We start from the raw sequence: 21,704 nt of genomic DNA, 5'->3' as shown, positions 1-21,704 counted from the left end.
CTCAGCGTCACTACACCTGTAATTGGTAATTTACATAACTTTTTAATAGCAATCGGGAAACATCCTATAACATCATATTACAACCGTAATTGGACATTGGCAACAGCTGAGAGTCTCCGGGAGTTCGACAAGGCTGAGCCTGTCTTTTATCTGTACATTAAAGCGTTTACATAAAAACTTGGTCTGTCACTAATACAACCCAATAACCAACTTGAGTCATTAAACATTAGCTGACAAGACATCATGCGATGTTGTCAGCGGAGGCGTAGCAACGATGTTTCATAACGCTGTTGGAATTTTTTTAAATATATGAACAAGTTCCTTTTGATTTGAAATGAGCACTCCAAAAGCAAATAGACCTTTATTAAATTAATAAGATCAAGTCCATTTCAAATGCCATGAAAAATCTTCCTCAGCAAACCTTATCAGTTGACAAACTCGATTCAGTCGAATTTTCTCTCTCTCTCTCTCTCCCTGGAAATTCACGAGAGCCTTGACATTTTCTCATTCTTAATGAACATGGAACGTCAACTTTATAGCAGTACTGCTCACTTTTACGATCAAACACCCCGGACATATAATGAATGCCAAATCAACACGGACTGTTTCCCTGGCAAGTTCCGAGACATCTTTGACGCCTGAAGTCTCCAGGTTGTCACCTCCAGGTTACCAAACTAACGTATGAGTTTGCCAGACTAGTCACAGTGCAAACCAACCAGTCGACCTATCCCTCGTCATCCGTCTTGGGTGGGCTCTACCCCTCCCTATTCATCCCCTCACTCCTCACCACCCCTTTAGCCACTCGTTTGCTCCCAAGGCGTGGAACACTTCTCTCGGCTTCTCTTGGTCCAACAAACACATCCCTCTCCTTCCACGACTTGGGTACGACAAAGTTTTGCCCGTTAGCAAAATTCCAAATGCCGGAAACCCAGCAACTCGAGGGATGGCACAATCCCCCCCATCCCCCTCCCACCCTTTGCCCACCCAACGTACAACCAGACTCTGCGTATACGAGAAATTGGTGCTCCCTCTGAATTCTGACTCGTGGTCGAGAACTAGAGTTGAGTGGCTGTAGATGAGCCCTTCATTCTGCCAATTGAACTCCATCCGATACCAAAACACAAGTCTTGGAAACTGTACCCCGATCCACCCCGATCCACTCCGATATTATATTTCCATCCGAATACATGAGTGAAAGTTATTGAGTAGAGAATATCTGTCTTGAAAGGGTGAAACTATCATGAAAATTCCAAGATTTCTAGCAATTTATGAAAATATATAAAATCATTGGATATGTCAGTAGAAATTATGGAATTCTATGGAAAAAATGCCCAACATTGTATTATTGAATATTATTCTCCGTAGAGAAATAAATATTCTGAAAATTTAAAGGAATGATTGTATAGAAAATTCATGAATATAATGCAATTAGGGAGTCTCATTCAAATCATTTCACATGGATAGAGTTATTCCGACCGATTTCATTGTTTGAAATTACTCGATCAATGTGTCCATGCTGAGCGGATAGCTCGAATGGAAAAAAAATGAATAACCAACTCTGAATGGCATATGATGTATCATATATTTAATTCCAATCCATTTGTTCTCTTGAACTTCATTTAATATTCCACCGATTTATTCCGCCCGATGTTCTTAATATGATATTCAGGTGAAAATTATTCGTGAATTTTCGTTGGCGAAAATTCTTTGAGGTTGTGGGGATGATTGCATTCGCGTAGATATAATCCTCCCATTTATTGAATTTTCCACAATGCACTAAATTCCCTTTCGTGCATCCATTGACCCTTCGCGTGATCATAGACTATTCATTTTATTATTAAAAATTTTCTTGCTCCTATGTGCGGGATGATAGTCTGATATGATAGGGTTGAATTATTTTTCTCGACACATCTGCAGCAAAAACAAATGTCTGAATTTCAAACACCCTTTGGGGATATTTTATATGGACCCCAAATGGTCCGAATAAAATGAAAAATCGTTTGAATTTCACAGACGGAGATGTTTTTGCATCTGTTCCGTCGAAATTCCAACAAATTTTTCCTGTATTCGTCTGTGCAAAGACGACATTGTGAGTAACTTGAGAGCTATAATTTTTTATTCAAAAACTTTATACTTTGAAAACAAAATAAAATAAGTTTTCCACTTTATTTTTTGATGGATAAAGAACTTACCAGTCTCCTTACTTTTCGTGAGTTTTCCTCCTTTACTTTGAGTTCAATCCGCATTATCGCCCCCTGAAGACGGATTCTCACGAGCTGATGTGGTCAGCATCCCGTGGAAACGAGACTCAAGGGTGATTGTGAAGATACGTTGATCTTCCTGCACATCCGATGATACCTCGAGCTCTCTTTTCATGTTTCAGACGGAAATTCTCCATCCTGCATTTCCATCGATTTTATCGAAGAAAGATTTGCACTATTTTTCAATCACGAGTTGAATAAAAAACTGAAAAACCATGTTGTACGGATGCGTACGTTTCTGGAGTGAGAAAATTCTCTTCTCAATTTCGTCTATTCATCTCTGTGTACAGATACTGGATATTAAACTGCAGTAGGAATTTTACCATGGAGTAGCATAGAAATTCTCCCAAGCGAAGCATCGATAATGATCATAACCAATCTTCCTCTTTTTTCAACTTTCCAGTTGAATTGATATCACCATTCACTCTAGAAACGTAGAGGCAACAATTCTCCGCACATTTCTCCATAAATCTCGGAATACTTTTAATTGAAAAACTTATAAAATTCCAGAACTTTTATTCCAATACGCCTCTCAAGATATATATCGAGAACTATTCAAACTTATTTCTTTACTTTTTGTATTTATTACTCTTCAGATATACTAAAATAGCGAATTATTCTCCCCTGGGCTTTTCAGAAATTCCCTATTCTGTGCGATAATAATAAACGATAACTTGCAATTATCACATCCACGATTGAACTGATGTGTAGGGGTTAATGTAAACTGACAATGACTTGCGGTAGACCGGAGAAGACTTATATGTGACAATTGACAGCTCCTAAAGTGCCATCATAAAAGCTTTATGACATATTTAAAATAGGAGAATGGTGTCTTTCAGATACTCGGGCGTTTTCTTCACCATTTGTGAATCAATATACGATATTTCGAGGGAAAATTCATGGACATATGTTTGATGGAAGCAGTTCTAGAGCTTCTGAAGATTAATTAAAATATCAAATTTCGCTCACGAGTGAAAAAAAGCTCAGCCAACCGGACGTGAATAATTCGAATCACAAGAGAGACTGCAGGAGCAACACCAATATATATTTTTCATTATTAATAATCACCGAGGTGATAAACATCCAGCATAACGAGCGTCGAAAACGGCACATCGGGTCAGGACAGGTGGACACTACAAAGTGTTGTGGAAATGCGACTCATACAGAGACTAGCAGTTAGCGGTCTCGTCTCGGTGGTGTTGATTGTCCTCTTAACTGGTACATTTATAACTAGACGAGATTTAGCGAGCGTTGTAGACCGCGGAGCTGGCCCTGGAGAGAGATCTGACCAGGTTAATCCAGCCTGGGTTCCCGACAATTCAGTACCCAAACAGGATAATAAGATGAATGAAATCAGGGACAGACGTCCGGTTAATGTGAGACACAGGCCACCAGATTATTTGGAACAAGAGTCGGCTGTTGCACCTAAACCTGGAGTTGCACCGATAACTTATACCATCAGGTCACCAAATCCACCGTTGGATGACGTGACCAATCAACGACGCGAGAAAGTCAAAGAGGTTTGTTCAATAACCAACTGTTTATTCAAGGAATCATTGTCTTACCTGTGAATCGTCTCATCATTCTAACACACAATACCATAGGACAATTTTTGCAAAATCATTTGTTAGAAGTTTCTGAATTTAAATGGACACTGATGAACACAATTTCGCGAGCATTATAACTACGGGTGTATAACATTGAACTCTATTCCAAGGACTGATAGCTATTATTCTGTTAGAATAGTGCACTAGGTCCATCATTTAGACCGTATCAACTTGTTACCGAGCATACGGACCAACTTTTACACGTTAAAATTAGGAACTGTGAACTTTGTTAATTTTGATATATGTCAGCGGACTACTATTAATCATCATCATCATTATTATTAATTATATGATTCATGAAGAAAATGCGATACGTCGTGAGAATATTTTACACTCCCCCTACGACCGGTTACAGTGACGAATTGTACGACTATTCTATCTAACTAATCAATATTCCATTATCATTTTCATGCTGAGAAGCATTATGCCACATTAAACCAGTTTCCTATCAGGAAGTGCTCCAGAAATTAGTCATTGGAACCACCTTTCCGGTGATCCCTGTATTTTTGTCTGATATATATGCATATGGTAAATGGAGAAAAGCTCTACATCATCTGAGTGACATCCACCATTTTGTATAAACTTAATCTCACGATATCTGTCCCTCCAATAATCTCAAGAACAATTCTTCTCACTCGAGACGTATTTTTTTTTTGTCCATAATTTACCAGCTCTTTCCCTCGCTCTCTCACTCACCCTCGGTTCTTCGGTGAGACAACTCGAGGAATTCAGTGGCCCCAGCAAAACGTCTCTCATTGTCTAGTGCTTTCTCCCACCGACGACAACGACAGAGGTGTCTGCACAATGGAAAACGAGCTTTTCATAATGAAATGCTAGTTACAGGAGCACGACGAAAGAGGGTGTCATGTCTGTGCGAACAGCAAAACGCTGAGGGGTAGCGGATGGTGGTAGATTTAACACTGGATGACTGAGTGATATATGTGTGGTGTCATGTACTACCTATACGTATAATAAGTATGGTATAGAATAGGATTGAAGGTCTAATGCATTCAGCTGGGGCTTTATACAGTGGGATAGTCGGCGTCAGTGTCAGTAGTTTCCCCCCATCGCTTAAGCAAAGATTAATTCACACTATTAGAAGCTGGCTGAAGCCCTTCTTGAACACAATGCCTCACGCCTCTCACAATGATAAACAAAGCGGTAATTATGGACGCAGTTGACGATGCTGGATGTTGAGCCAAACCCGAAGGAGGAGGATTCATGTAGATGTATAGAACCACACCGTGATGATGATGGACCGCGGCGTTTATGTAGACAGTTTAGCGAGGCTTCACTTGGTACACAACTGTGGGTGAGGAAGCTGCTCGCTTTTCAAGCATTAACTGAGCCAACGTCAGGTGGATGATGAACAATACTGGCGTCGGCCACTTTACCCACCCTCTCCACCTCCCCCCTAGCATACATATAACATGACATATACCCCACTGCCACGCTAATACGTGTCAGAACATTGGACTTGTAAATTTCGACGAATGAATCTCATATCTCACTTGTCGATATCCCATCATTATTGACGAGCTTTTCGTGCTTATTTGTTTATTTATAAGGTCATCATTTATTTAACGCCCTATGGGCTGTACATACCCTCACAAATTCTACGGTTAAACCCGACTCTGTGGGGGCAGTTGGAAAAAATTCTATCGCTGACTTGAGGACATGAGGGAGTGGATTGAATATCGTATTTTATTGCTTTATTCTCTGAAAAGCTGAGAGCTTATTCGTAGATATGTTCGATGTCACTGATGCCCAAGTGGATTATGAAAAATTTCATCTCACTTATTCATTCGTTCGTCCGAAATTTTTGACGATGAATAGAACGACTATAATCTTGAAGCATCCTACCGTAAAAATGATGACAGTCCCGTCGCCTACCCCAATATAATCCTCAGACCTTCTTCCTTTCTTACCATGTATACGCCTTCATTCAAGTTTCATACAACGCCTTTGGCCCCCCCACTGGGTACCGAAAAAAGTCAATGCAATTTTCCGCTTAGCGAACAAGAAAAATTGGACCTAGTAGAATCAAGATGCAGATACTCTCTCTGTCTTTCCCATTAGCATCAGTGGTTGGATATATATATATTCCCTGGTGAGTATGCGGAATAATGAGATGAACGGTTTGGCCCCGACCCTGGAGTAGACAGCGATACAGACGAGGGATGAGAGAGAGAGAGTGAGAGAGGGGGAGAGGGAAATGAAAAAAAAAAGAAAGATTCTATTTGGTAAAGAAAGTGAACAAAGATCCTGAGAACAATCACGTCAATGTGATACTTGTCTGGTGAATCTTTTCGGAAGGAATTAATTATACTCTAGATTGGATAAAAGTACAAAGGTCAAAGCAACGAGGAGCTCCAGCACTCGTCTATTTTTTTTACCGTCTTTGTGAATATATATTCACTACTGAGCTTTGATAAAAACTTGAGGTTTTTTCTTCTTCCATTGCATTACAATCTGAAACTCACCATCATATGCTGCTGTATCTCACACCTCTCACGGTGGAGATAATCACACCATCCAAACTAAAAAAAAAATAAGTAGACAGATGGACCGAATTTCTCGAAGAACTTTTTCCGAGTGGAGATGTGGAAATTAAGAGGTTTTTTTTTTCATTCAATTACTTGAATTTCGGGCAGAATGAAAAGCTCTGTTTCTAGTACACAAACTAGACAGGATGCTGTTATCTCATGCAGCGTGTAACAAGACAAACCAATCAGTTCCATGAAAAAAAAAATAATGAAACGATTACAAGTCTTTCACTCGGAAAAAAGGAAGGGTAAATGATTAACACAATAATTAGTTTTTCGTTTGCTATCGTAAAGCGCTGATTACTTTGCCAGAAACAGCGGCAGAATTTCAAGAACAATTATCATAGCTTTCACGTGACAAGACTTTGAAAATAAAGGTGGCATGCATTCCCGTACTCGAAGCATTTGAGGGGGGAAAACAACGAATGTAAATGTTCAAAGTACTTGAAAACTACTGCTGGTATACGGTAGTAGGTTGGAAGGGGATGAAGTGCAAGTTTCGTGGCTTTCATCCGACACCTCTACAAAGCTGATCTTGTCGAAACATTCTCGAACCCATTCTCACCAGTCTACGACTTACTCTGGCCGTTCTTCCTCAGTGAATTTTCATTGACAGATAGTACATTTCTCAGCGAATTGTTCATGTACAAAATTTCAAATACACTCGTAAAAAACTGGAGTTCCAGAGACACTTGACAATTAATTTTTAGGACAGTAGCATCGAATGCAATTTGGAAATTGTAATAAAAGTTCAGATATTTCTGAAAATTCACTAACTATTAATATGGAATATAAAATTCCATTAAACTTTCAAGCAAATCGATAATTTCATGATTTTTGAATCTCTCTCTACATTACCCATTTAATCGTCTGTCAGTTCTATTTCTACAGTACGGCGGTTTTGCGAAAAGATACGGTGACAGCCTTTATCTTCAATTTATTCAATCGTTTATTATTTTTCAGATGATGTTGCACGGCTGGCAGCAGTACGTTACGTATGCCTGGGGCAAGAATGAACTCAAACCTATATCGAAGAAGGAACACGTTGCCAGCATCTTTGGTACGACTGCCATGGGTGCCACCATTGTCGATGCTCTTGATACACTCTATATCATGGGGCTGCATGAAAAATTCAATCAAAGCAGAGCGTGGATAGCTAAGAACCTCGACTTCGATATCGTAAGTTGAAAAAAAAATTAATTTCACCGTTAAAAAGCTGTTAAAAATCCCTAGACGAAGCCATCAATCAACAAAAACTATAAACGAAATATATATACCTCATATATATTTTTTATACCGTCCCCCTCCAAATAATTTCCACTCCACAAATCGCGAATGAATTATTCAAATAAATAATGAATAATAACAGTGCATGAAACGCCCGAGACGAAAATAACTCAATTCTATAAAGTTCCATCTTGTTATTATAACTAACAAAACTATTATGTATATTAATGCTATAAGTTCAGTCGACAAAGCCCGCGAGTCATTCGCAAACATATACAGTGTGCAACACTCTAGGGAATTTCACTAGGCAATGGAAACCAATCCTGTCTGGATTATAACTAGACTTTTTCTTTATCCAAAGTAGCCAACCTCCAGCCAGTATACAGCATATAATGTCCCTCTATCCAACCCCTGAAACTCAACTGCTCGGTGTATCCGAAGTTGGTAGCTAGAGGCTCCAGCATTAAAGGGGATTTCCAAGTGGATAACTTCTCGTATTAGAAGGCTAGGCTTTCTACACTAGCGTAAGGGTGACACTGTTGACAGTGGAAGTAGTGGAGAAAATTTTACCTTGACGTGCCATGACGATGTCGTGAGCACGACAGATGCCGCGGCACCTTTACCCAATTTACCTTCAAACTTACTTTAAAACCTCAGACTAGATTGGGGAATTGAATTTCTTCGTTATTATATTTCCCTTCTAAACTGCAGTCCTGCTTTTTGCTACTCTAACGATGTGGCGAATATATATTTGTATATTATATGTTTCATGGGTGTATGTAGTAGATGAAAATGCGGTGACGATTTCGGATAATTTTTATTGAAAATAAATGGCCCATAAATTTGACGTGCGATGCAGCACATTCCACTCAATCGATCCCAAACGACAATTTTTTTTTTCCTTTGTAAGCATGACTAAGCGTGAAAGAATGGGACAATGTTCGGGGATTAACACCACCGGTCAGGCTAGACAGGGCTTTATACCTACCACTATCTAGCGCAAAATAACACAGTGGAGATTTGAGACTAAATAGATTACAGATAGGAGGGAAAAATTACGAGATTACAGCGCGGATTTGGAGCTTCAAAGTCTTCCCAGTCATTCATGATCTATTTTTCAATAATGTCAAAGCCCATATTACGTGTAAATGCTCCTACTCAGAGAGGGCAATATTCAATAAAATCTATTGTAATTGATTTTATTTCCGTAGAATTCCGTAATTTTTATTGAATATTTTTGTCCGGGCAGAGCAAACATAATTTGAAATATGCGCCAACATTTTTGCTGGCTTGTTCCAACTGTGCAGAATTTCATTGTTAATCGCTAAAGCCGATTATACCACGTACTACGCCCTTTTTTAATGCACCAATTCAATAATTAAATTTCCCGAAAATAATATAACGTGATTTGAAAATTCTACGCTGAAAGAAAATTGAATTAAAACCACTTAGGGATAATTATTAAAGAAAATCTCTTGCGCAATACGCCCTAGATCCCATCTAGTCCAGTAAAAATCTAGCCACCTCCACCCTTTCTCGGGGATGTTCCACCCAGTGGAAATAAATTTAAAAATAAACTTCAGAGTAGGATCTATGGATTAACTATTGCCTTGGTTGCTCCGTCCCAAGTGTAACTCAATAACTTTACCAATTTTCAAGATCTATTATGACATTTTCTATGAAGAGAACATTTTTCGAGGTTGCTCCCTTTTGAAGTTTTTTAATAGAAGACTCCGAGAAGTTTTCAACATCACTGATCATTAAAGTAAAAATATCCAGGAGTTTTTCTCTGTTGTCAAACGAACATAAGCGTCTCTGTATTTATTATTGCTAAATGACATCGCTGGAGTCTCCTTTAAACTCCCCAGAATTATCGAATATAATCTCCGAAAAGCTTCGAGATTATCGAATATTTCCTCTCTGTGGTACTATGTGCGTGATATTTGCCAGTGTTGAGTGAGATTAGTCGTCAATCTTACACGCACATTTTCACAGGCACGAAAGACTTGAGTGCACCATCCAATTACCGTTCGAGCATCAGAGTTATTTTTCCCGAGATATTTTTGAACTGAGAGGATTTACTCGGAATTTTTACATCTCTCTCATCAGTGGTAACAAAAGAACTGTGTTGAATTTTTTTTTTACCCTCCTGTTGTACAATTTCTTCTCTCTGAGAATGATGCATGAGCGCTGTTGTTTCATCAAAAGTGGGGAAAACAAAGCAACAACAAACGCAACAAAACTTACCGACACTTTTTTTGGGGGTGGAGAGGAGACAATTCAGGAGGAATTAGAGCCGCTTGTGAACAAAGCTAACAGCTCCTATGTTATGTGGAATTCGAGGGGGTGAAGACCACTTAAATGGGAATCCATCCACTACCGTGGAGCCCGGTTCATTCCTCGGGGAGGTAAAAAATTCTGGTGAAGATCGGCCTCGCTATTAAAATTGACAAGCTAGTTGGCGAAAAAAAATTTTACATGAAATGAGATGACGATCTTACTCACGACAACTTTACGACTGCATTTTAAATCATTTAAAACATCCCCCAATACCTTGAAAATCTTCTAACCCCCCTGCACTGTAATTGCACTACATCCCTCCCACAATTCGCTTCAAATTTGCATACAACATAACCAATACATAAATACCAACACCTTAAAAGTACCAAAAATGTCAAAAACACTCTTACTGTGTGACTAAAACCCCCGGCGCATATATTTTTTATGGAAAAACCGATGAAATAAATTCTCTACTTTGTCCCCCTCCGACAGAGGACCTTTGGGGCTTGTGAGGTTGGGAGAGGTCAGACGTGGTCTGAACTGTATCCAGTAACAGACGAAAGTCTAAAACCAAGGCTTTCAATACCGCATAGCGAAGCCAGCACGTACAGTTCTAGTGCCTTTTAACACACCATCTGGTAAACCCATTCACCCATAGAGCCAAATTAACAGAATATATCCGAGACGATTAACAACTCGAATCTCCATGAATTATCATTTGATATAATTAATTGACACAGTTGAAAAAAAAAATTATTTCACCTCAGAAATAATTATCATAAAAATAATAATCAATGTCGTATAAATATTAAATCCAATTGCACTATCTTATATTTTTATTTATGATATTTAAGCTACGTTCATTCATAATACTACTGTAATCCTGTTTTATGTGTAGCGTGACAGTAGTATAGAATGGGATAAAGGAAGAGCTGTCAAGGTTTAAACCCCGTGGGTGAAATTAAAGGCTAACGTTGAAAAACTTAGCGAGTAACTCGTTGACCAAGGAGACTCATTCTTCATTTTTTTCTCTCTTTGTTTCTTGGCTTTTTTTTTTTATTTTCCTTTTCTTTCTTCGCAAACTTTTTTTTCCCCTCTTTCTCAAAACTCAACTTCCGCCTTGACGGTCTTTACTGCGGATTTCAAAGCTTCTGTAAAGGTTTCGGTAGGTGCATAGTGGAAAACAGGAGTTGAAATACAGAAACTGCTGGGGAGGAAAAAAAAAGCTCACAGCACATACACACACACACATACACGCAGCTTTTAAAAGAAAAAGAACCGGTGAATGTGTGAACGAGCGAAGAGGATGGAAGAATAGATGCCAGAGACTTTCTTGGTTATTGCGCTTTAAGATATCCTCACCCCCTTTTCATCCACCACAGGCACCCGCACTCCCACTCATAAACTCTCACTAAGTCGTGAGAAGATGTTTGCTTCGTACTACCATAACCCTTTTGATTCGTTTCACTTCACGGGCTTTTTTTTTTTCAACGGTTACCACTGCGCTTCTCGAGGCAACGGTATTATTGCGCTCTCGTTACATTGTTCGTTCATATAATTCAAGTCGCGGTTGAATATAAGCTATGTCAAGTACAGAGCTGGAGAGCTTTCTTACCTGTTTCTTTGTTATTGCGTCAAGTTGTTTCCCTTTTATCAATTTTTATTCGCGAGTGCATGTTTTTTCCCGTCTACCACTGTTCGCGAATATTCGGGAAATATTTTCCACTGCGGAATTTCGAAAAAAAAAATAAATCCAACAGTCCCGACCGATCGAAATCAGTAATGAAAAATTTCATTGGTTCTCCTTGACGAGAGTAGGAGCGAGGAAATGGATACTCCTCCCCGCGGATAAATACATCACTTTGGTAGCTTAACCCCAGAACACTACCCCTGAGAATGTGTGCTGATTGAGATAGTCTCTCAACAGCCATTTTCCTCGAGGCGTGTATTTACCACTGAAATCATCCAGTCTACCCACTGGATTTCATTCATCACTTGCCATGTTGAAATGAAAACATGAGCAAAATGAGAGAAAAAAAAAATAATAAAATAAAACAATGGAGTTAGAGGTAATGGTCTGCTTGTCAGGATTAACGTTTTCTTTAACGATCACTGGGCACCTTCTCGTTTTAACGTGCCTGCGCACTCTTCTCCTATCCACCGAAGCACTTATTCTTTCTTTTACGCCCTCTTCACCATTGGCTCAGCCCCCTTGCTTCCCATTCTTCGCCAACGGGCCTCCCAGGTCGTGCATTACCACGATAATTCCCATGCACATCTCACCCCGACCTGATTCCTTTATCTTGGTTTCTCTGGCTCCTTCCAACTTGCCTCGCATATTCCCCCGGCTGCGCACCTTCATCCTCACCCTCCTCACCGCCCCCCCCCCCTGGATAAAGCCGCTTCTCAATGTTGAAAAAAACGCACGCTTTTCACGTTGAAACAATTCAACACTTGAGAGTCATGGCTCACTCGCACTGATAGCGATGACAAAAACCAAGATTTTTCGAGATTATAGGTCTCTCAGTAGCTTCAGAAGAGAGTGAGAAAAAAAGGTCCAGGGTACGTGCAACGGCTAAGATATTCCAGCTATCAGAGAGGGGATAAAGCCGAATTTATAGCGCCGAACAAATGGAATGAATTTAAAGTTTTTTTTTGCTAAATGTTTGTTAAGAAATTCATTCATCTTCTCGTCGAGAATTTTCCTCATTTTTATAACAATATTGTCAGTTTTAAATGGATTTTTTTCACGCAATGTTGAAAGACATTTAGTTTGACAAAGAAGGGCATAATAAAAATAAGGGGGGTGAGATAATTTAATTAAATCGCAAATCCAATAAAATTAGTTGAAAGGGACTTTTATCTAGTTTTACGGGATTAAATGAATAATAAATTGTACATGACCTCGTAATTGATCAGCACAAATAACTTCTACAACTCGAGGATATATTTCCAAAAAAAAATCGTCTCTTTTTCCCCATTTTTCTTCACACTTTGGACTGTGTCTTTCTTCTTCACTCCGGAGACAATCTCTGACACCGAAAACCTTGGCAGTATTATTAGGATAAATCGCTACTATTACAGCGGGTGGGAGCTGCGGTAATATTTTGCAATTTTCCCGTCGGATGTATGGTTTCAGTACGACGTATGAGATAGAGACACGGATTGGCCCCTTTATTTATGGCTAGGTTATCTGATATAGTCGTTAATTTCCATTTTCTAAATGTGAATTTATTAATCCGAAATGGCCGACCGATGGAGAACTTGTTGATGAACAAGTGAATATTTACATAAAATCGATGCAGAAAGAAACTGAAATTAATTGGCCATCGATAAGTCGAGGAAAAACAATTGTCGCCGTTAACTTACTGTACTTTATGTCCAGACATATTTTCTGGAACTCTCCTGGCTTATCGAGTTGTCACGCGAAATAAAGCGGAACAATATTTTTTTTCAATCTGAGATTATTAATTTTTTTTTCGTTTCGGCATAAATTAAAGGACCGGGATTTTCAAGTACCAGCAGCTTTATAATTATTGAATAATTATCGAACCTTCTCATAAAATATAAGCCAACAGAGGGAAATGATTCGTTAACTAGTTAGTAAATTACGCGTCGCTTGCGCCGCTCATTAGCGAAGCTGAATACTTTTTCCTTTGATACTCTGTTTTACACTTCTCGCCCAGGAGTTCTCTTCCACTGTGATCCTATTGCTCCCGCTGCGCAATATTCCCTGGAAATTCTGTCATTCACATTTGCAATATTATCCACTCCACAGAGACTCCCTGATTTTCGCGAAAAAAGAGAATTATACACTCCCCCTGCGTTTGTACATTTACCATTAAAAAATGGAGAGTAATATGCGGTAAAAAATTATCTATTAATTACTTTTCAATCCCAGACGGAAAATGTGTCTTCGGAATTTTTTGGCAGCTTGCAAATACTTGTATTTCCATTAGTAAATATATTCTAAATATTTTTTTAATGATTCATAGTCATAATTAATTTTTATTGCATAGTTCTCGCGAAATGAAAAAGTACGATCGCGGCACGTAAATTATCCGAGTCAATATTTCTCCCCGGTGCAAATGAATATAGAAAAGGGAACACTAGTGAATTATTACAGATGATAATGTGTCATAAATAAATAGCGAAAGTGTGATAAATTAATTCTCCATGCGGAGGTGGGGGAAAGGGGCCCCTCCAGTGGGGGAAGGCATATTGAATATCCAGCCGTGCGGTAATTGTCGCAAAGCTTACACTTTTACTTAGAGTACACCATTAGTGTATGAAACGCCGACCACTACAGGTATAGTTGAGGCTCATGTGGGGCTTTATATGTATTACATACACTGACCCCTCCCTTGCTCGCCTCCTTCACCGCGATCCGCAGCCCTCGCATGTATTAATTCAAAACGTACATAAGCTCTTTCGGTTAGCCTCAGGTGTATCACAAGAATTATCTCGGCTAGCGCTACATTTCGACGGCTTTACAAAATGCGGACCGGGAGGACAAGGGCTTTTCCAGAAGTACATCTTCACTTCTGTCAAGAATTTTTCCTCAAAAAAAAAATTGGATACACTGAATACCGCTGGCAAAAAAGTTGGGCGAGAATATTTTAATTTTCTGAAAGGCGAGACGTTGATTTATATTAACAAACTGATCCTTCAATTAATTCAAAGGGTTTTCCCAATAAAATACTCTATGACTGACGAATTAATGACTATACTTTCGTTATGCTCTCGTTTCCAAAAAAAAATTGCCACTGCTATTGACCATATTTTTTTCACCTAAACCAATTATTTAGACGACCCTTCGATATTGAATGAAATTTTTGACTATCGTAATCCTTTCAGAAAAAATTAAATTCCCTGATGCACCTATTTTGCAAGGGAGCAACTATTGATTCACACAACGAGTGTTTGCTCAGTGCTAATTTTTTAAAAAAGTGTGCGCCAGGTAAATAAGAAGAAAAAGGGCAAACATGGACCAGCAATTTTCATGGTTCACGAGTCAACTTCAATTTCCTAATTAACTGGTAGATACAAAGGGGGAGGGAGGGGGAGGGGGTAAGGGCGAATGGGAAAATGGGAGGAATACACAGACGTTGGATGCATGAAGGCGTGGTTGCTAATTGTCTCACCAATAATTTGCTACCCTCACTCTCCCCCTGACTAGACTGTCCATCCACCACTCGTGATTGCCAAACAAACGGACAAAAATGCATTTTTTTTTCTCGTCTGACCTTCAATCCTTCATTTCCATGTTTTCTGCGTGAAAATAGGTGACGTATATGAATAACTGTATATCCATTAGAGCCTTCCAACAGTTGCCTACACACTAGCAATGTTGAATTGCTATAACGAGCGCGCTAACATCGACCCGCGCCTTCGAAAAATATTTGCTAGAACCCCTGGGAAAGAGCTCGACGCGAGGATTCTATATCTATACGAATGACTGTGTGAATTGCAAGAGGAGTCCGTTCTCTATTTCGAAGGACTGTCTTTGAAAAATGAAAAAAATCCATTTAAAGCTCAAAGTGAACTCATTTAATGTATTCATTTTTCTCTGTTGGATTTTTTTATATGAATTTTTCATTTGTGCAAATCAGGTTGATAATTATTTCGAATAGTCATTAATTTTTCTGCGGAATGGGAAATTGAAAATATAAATTGGAGGGCAGGAGAGGGCAATACTCCACGGAATTACATATTCCATCGCAATAATTGATAATTATGCCCCATGTTGGAGATAATAATTGAAATAACGGAGGAATTATTTGGAAGCTGGTGGAAAGATCATCTGAAAAGGTCGGCGATCAATAAATTCGTCTTTTTCCAAGAGACTAAGAATTCAATTAATGTTTTTTATGGATTAAATTATGCTAAAATGGCAAGAAAAAAAAATTAACAATTTTTTCTACAGAGTTTAGTTCACCAAACATTTTTTCCACATAAAATAAAATTAGTTCACGGAATGACGGAGAGAAATATTCAATAAAAATTCCGGAGCTGAAGTTTGCTTGCCAATTACGGAAGTGACTGAGAAAATTTAATTGATATCGTAATTTTTCCGATAAAAATCCGGTAAAAATGCCGGAAGGCTCCGAAAAAAAATCCCTAAGAGTTCCACAAAATTTTCCGCACTCACATTTCGCTCCGGAATGACAAAAGAGATAATTTTAATAATTATTTTTATCGAATATTCCTCTCCGTGAACATAATAAGTGGCGGCTCCATTAATTATTATTTCAGAATTCGGAAGTGTCATTATTTGAGACGAATATCCGCTTCTTGGGTAGTCTTTTATCGTCGTACGCCCTCACAGGCGATGAGATATTCAAAGAGAAGGCTCGTCAGCTGGGTGAGCGGATGCTACCGGCGTTTCAAACGGAAACTGGAATACCGCATTCCCTCATCAACCTGCACACTGGGGTAAGTCGAGACACTGTAACTTCAGACTGTATCCTTCACTGTGAAATCGGTATCGCAGCCTCAATAACGAACAGTCACTGCATACCAGACGAATTGATTGATTAATCAACAGACTGATTATTCATTCAAGTTAATGCACATAAAATTGAATTGTCGGACAAAAATTTTCGCCGAATAATAAGCAATTGCAACGCTTCAGAATCATTAATACTTGCCAATGTAATTACTGATACGAATCGTTCATTGGATGTGTGACTAATGAATTTCCCAGATTAATATTCCATTCTGATTAATTATTGTTCAATGAGAATTTTTCTTCTTCCCTCTGCCTAATTCAATTTCAAATGAATTTTGGATTATCTCCTTTTAATTAACTGAGTAAATTTACAGACGAGTAGAAATTACGGATGGGCAAGCAGTGGCTGCAGCATTCTCTCTGAAATTGGCACTTTGCATCTTGAATTTGCGTATCTCAGTGATATAACTGGCAATCCAGTGTTCAGGAGTAAAGTGGAGCATGTGAGAAAAGTGTTGAAAAATCTGGAAAAGCCAAAGGGACTCTATCCAAATTACATCAATCCGCGAACTGGAAAGTGGGGCCAACGTGAGTACTTCGACATTTTTTTTTCATCTTTGGTTTAAACCCTCTTCAATTACACCATCTTACTCACTTACGGATAATGGATATGTCTCGAGTGTACTCTGACTATTAATTATCAAGGGAAATAATTTTTTATGTATTTTTACAAACGTGACAGATTAAATTTATTTCACTTTATTTTTTTCTGTAGATCACATGTCCCTGGGAGGGCTAGGGGACAGTTTTTATGAATATCTCCTGAAAGCGTGGATTCAGTCAGGAAAAGAGGATGTGGAGGCTCGCGAAATGTATGACGAAGCAACAGCAGCCGTTGTAAAAAATATGGTTAAAAAATCGCCAAGTGGATTGCTATATATCATGGATTTGAAGTTCGACAGACCCGAGTATAAAATGGGCCATCTCGCCTGTTTTGCAGGTAATTTAAAAATAAAGAAAACTTATTGATTGAGTTATTCATCTCAACTGCTTGTGACCGTTTTGCCAGGTGGAATGTTCTCACTGGGAGCTAAAACAAAAGAGAACGAGGTGACAGATAAATACATGGAGATCGCTGCGGGTCTAACAAATACTTGTCACGAATCCTATGATCGTAGTGCGACTAAACTCGGACCCGAGGTCTTCCACTTCATCGAGGGTAACGAGGCACGGAGCCTCAGGAGCGGCGAAAGATATTACATCCTCCGGCCTGAGGTATGAATTTTATTTTGTTTTTATTTATTTACTCTTATTATTTCGCGCGAAGAGAAATTTTACGGCAATTGAAATCATGGAAAACATGTGATTTTTATGGAGTATTTTTCTCGGTGGATATCACTGAGTACCACTCGTACAATCAGTAATATAATACAATTGAGAATGGCTGCGAGTGTTTTATCACTCGCCAACACTCGGTGATTTTTTGTTATTACATAATCTCATTCAATCCCCAGTACGTATTAATATAATTTTTTTTGTATCAACATGTGAGAAATAAAACTGGGGGTTGCATGAGGGTTTTTCTCAGGGTGGGACGGGGGAGTCGAATGAAAAATAGATGCCTAGTTTTTTTTGTTCATGAAAATAATTAAAAATCAATGAGTTCGTTTTTCTCAGCTAAAAAAAAAGTTGGAACAGGCAAATTTATGGTTGAAATGGAGGAAATATTTTTTACATATTCTGACATTCACTTTTGTAGACATTTGAGTCCTACTTCGTGATGTGGCGGCTTACCAAGGATCCTAAATACCGAGAGTGGGGTTGGGAAGCCGTACAGGCGCTGGAAAAGCATTGTCGTGTACCAGGAGGATTCACGGGACTCCTTAATGTGTATCTGGTAGATTCACCAAAGGACGACGTACAGCAGAGTTTCTTCTTTGCCGAGACACTGAAGGTAAATTAAATTTTCAAATATATACATCACGAGCTGAGGCTTTAGTCAACGGGGGTCACTTTAATTGAAAAATATTTCGAGTTATCGTTTCATTAATTCGCGCATAAATTCACGTCACGTTTGTGAAATCCAGTGGAAACGAAGGGGGAGAGCTGTTAACGTTTTACAGCTGAGAGCATAAAAAAACCTGATTTCACGATGAAGAACAAGGGCTGGGGAGTAAGAGGTGTAGAAATAAAAAAAATATATACATCGACCTGAACGTCATCCATCGGTCGTCAAGAGCTGTAAGCTTTTATGCCTGGCGTTAAAAGCTAAAGCCGATGAAGTGCATTTTTCGTTGTACGTCAATTTTTTCATGTAACTTTTTATGTCGTCCACCTCGCAATGATACCGTCTCTCTTTCTCTCATACTGCACTCCTACAATCAATCGTAATCCTATAATGGCCATAAGCCATATGGCCATTTTCATTAATTCAGGGCCTACACTGTCAATGGGCTTTTCAATGGATCCTAGAACTCTGCGAAATGACTCTGTCGTCGTAATTATTCATGATATTGACCCGCGCTTACGAGTGGATTTTGAAATGCAACCAGAGGGTTGTAGGAAATTGAGAGAAAATTAAACAATAAAATTAATAACACTGCATATGAATTTTTTTCGTAATTAATTAATTTTTTTGTTCACAGTATCTCTATCTGCTATTCAGCGATGATAATCTCATAAGCCTCGATGACTGGGTTTTCAATTCAGAAGCACATGTCTTACCCATCAAAGGAAAGCCATTCTACCGGGCTGAACCAATATTATAAATCAAGATCAGTTGAATTTTTTTTTATAGAATTGCCAATGGGTTGATCGGTAAAATATCCAATTTATTGAACGATTGGCGCTTTGCATTAATGAAATTTCCACTCAACGATTGAAAATTAGATGAAGTGAAAATGAACTATCAATCGTCGACTAGAATAATTGTAAATAAATGATTATGTGGGTGATGGTGATGACGTGTGTGAATGCCTGATTATTGTTGAAATAACTGATTGGGATTGATGACTTGTTCCTATCGATTTTTCTGCGCGAATGTACATGATCATTCATGTGGCCTAAATAACTGAGGACGCACGCTAATTCTCCTTTTTTTTACTAGGCAATAATTCTTGTGTACAATGAGATTCTTCAATTTGTGAATTTGTTGACTCGTTGCTAGCTTCACGTATCGTGTATTATAATGCTGAAGCTACTGTAACGATAATAGAAAAATTAGTGTAATGAATTTTGTGAATGATTAAAACTTGGTAAAACTGATGAATGCCTTCCACAGGCTGATAAAAATATATGAAAGCTCATTAAATAATTCACCGTCTCTTTACGAGCCAATTAGTATCATCAGCCATTCGGTTTTTCATCTTAGCTGTCCCTCACACAAGTGCTCCTTCGACTGAAAATTTTTTAATTGTTGAAAATTTATGGAAAATTTAATTTTGTTTCCCTGGACAAAAAAATAAACAGAGGTATATATGTAGAGATCGAGGCATTTTAATGAATGATTGATGCTCGAGGCTGCAAGTGGGAAACGAAATACACTTAACAATCATGAATGCAAATTCCAATTTATGCCAATTACCAATATATTCACCATAACGATGCGATTGTGTGCAATTTTTTTTTTACAATCAAAGATTGAAAAACTTGATTGCGCGGTTGAGGTGCCAGATAAAAATGGAAACAATCTATATACAGTTATGTACATGTATGCTTGACAGTTGGTGATTTACTAATCATCAAGAGAACCATTTAGCTAACAATTTTAATGAATAAATGAGGAGTTAATGAGATGAAGAAAACGATACTTAGGGAAATGTGTATTGAGCCTACAAGTGTACATAATAAATTACATGAAAGTCATATTCTGTATGAGGTTTGTGGAGTAGTGTGTCGTACTGATTAGTTCAGGACAAATGCGATTGTGTAGTTGTTGCAACGAAAATGTAAAGTATAAAATGGAAGTCTTGACTTTTTTTTTCATACAGAGTAATTGATTATGACACGCCTTTTTATGATTAAAAGGGATTTGTAAACGAGCCAGTGTTGGCGATAAAAAAAATCTTCCGAATAAAATTAAAGAAGTGTACAACATGAATTTTAATGGCATTTGTGGTACTTAAGCGTGCCGATGACTATCATACTGCATTGATCAGGTTTTTTAAAAATATATTTTCCAGAATTTTAAGTCTTCTGATAATAATTTCTCACGAATAATGTAAAATGAAACATTTACTGAAAATTCTTCCAATGTAACTACTGTTTTACTGCGACAGAGTGTTTATATGATGCGATAAAAAAAAAAGAAGGATAATGTACGTACATCTATTTCTAAGATTAGAAATAGTTGATTCATTATACATAATGTTGGCAATTACTTAACGACCACAACTGATTTTTATATTTAACAAACTTCGATCTTTTTCATCAATGAAAGAGAAGAGCTACAAGACATGTATCAATGAAATAATAACGATAGTAATAATATATTAAAGGGAAGCCTCTGAAGTCAGCAATCTATAGTAATAATTAATCGCCTATGAGAGAACATTGTGAATAGTTATTTAATAATTTATTATTGTTGATTAGAGCGTGTTACTTTAAACGCCCAGAAAGTGCATAGAAAAAACAATTTCACGCGGGACTCTCAAGTATCTGAAATATTTTCAATTGCTAGATAAAATTGTATTCATCTACACTACCACCACTTTTTTTATTTAGCCTACACTGCCGGGGGGAATACATTTCAATGAAACAAAAATTACTTCCAAAATTGTGCAATTTACACAGCAGAATTGACAGAGCGATCTGAAAAAAAAATGTAACAATGAAAGCATTATAAAAATACAGATATATTTAATGTTGAGACATCCTTTTTCATAATAAAGCCATCAAGAAAAAAATAAAAGTGTAAATAACAATAATGGAAAACAAAGTGGAAATCACAGTAATAATGGAATTTAATTTGAAAATGAATTTATGTGAACGATAATTTACCATGAGTCAGTGATTAAATAAATAAATATCAATAATATAAATCTTTGGTTGGTGCATTATGAACTCATCGGATTCAATTATCCGGTGAAATAAACCTGCCAGGATGGTGAATGTTCTTTTCATAATTTGAGAAGACTCATCTCGATAATTAATATGAAAGGAAGGCTATTAAAATTTCAATCGCACCCCCTTTCGCCATCATTCAAAACCACTCATTTAATAATGAATCATGCTATTAAGCCCCTCTGACGGGATTTAAAAGGCTTGGGCACGGTCGTATATGTAGCGATATCGGGAATGAATCAAGTCCATTTCAACGGAATAGAGTTTCTCG

The 21,704-nt window shown here is 38.0% G+C and overlaps 1 protein-coding gene across 2 annotated transcripts in view; it reads left to right on the top strand.

The window, feature by feature from the left end:
* Positions 1–21,411, top strand: part of Alpha-man-ia (alpha-Mannosidase class I a) — a 57,666-nt gene extending 36,255 nt beyond the window's left edge. Inside the window, exons 2-9 of one of the 2 annotated variants that reach the window (XM_064131652.1) lie at positions 3,101–3,781; positions 7,378–7,593; positions 16,177–16,356; positions 16,747–16,960; positions 17,148–17,372; positions 17,442–17,647; positions 18,132–18,326; positions 19,018–21,411. In XM_064131652.1, coding sequence (XP_063987722.1) covers positions 3,413–3,781; positions 7,378–7,593; positions 16,177–16,356; positions 16,747–16,960; positions 17,148–17,372; positions 17,442–17,647; positions 18,132–18,326; positions 19,018–19,140 — 1,728 coding nt within the window. In that variant the 5' untranslated portion in view covers positions 3,101–3,412 and the 3' untranslated portion in view covers positions 19,141–21,411. The remainder of the gene's footprint in view (positions 1–3,100; positions 3,782–7,377; positions 7,594–16,176; positions 16,357–16,746; positions 16,961–17,147; positions 17,373–17,441; positions 17,648–18,131; positions 18,327–19,017) is intronic. The other variant, XM_064131651.1, reaches the window with a different exon arrangement.
* The last annotated feature ends 293 nt before the right edge of the window (positions 21,412–21,704 follow it).

This window comes from Diachasmimorpha longicaudata, chromosome 12 (assembly GCF_034640455.1).
Source record: "Diachasmimorpha longicaudata isolate KC_UGA_2023 chromosome 12, iyDiaLong2, whole genome shotgun sequence".
NCBI classification, from domain to species: domain Eukaryota; kingdom Metazoa; phylum Arthropoda; class Insecta; order Hymenoptera; family Braconidae; genus Diachasmimorpha; species Diachasmimorpha longicaudata.
This window is presented reverse-complemented; position numbering and strand designations above follow the sequence as displayed.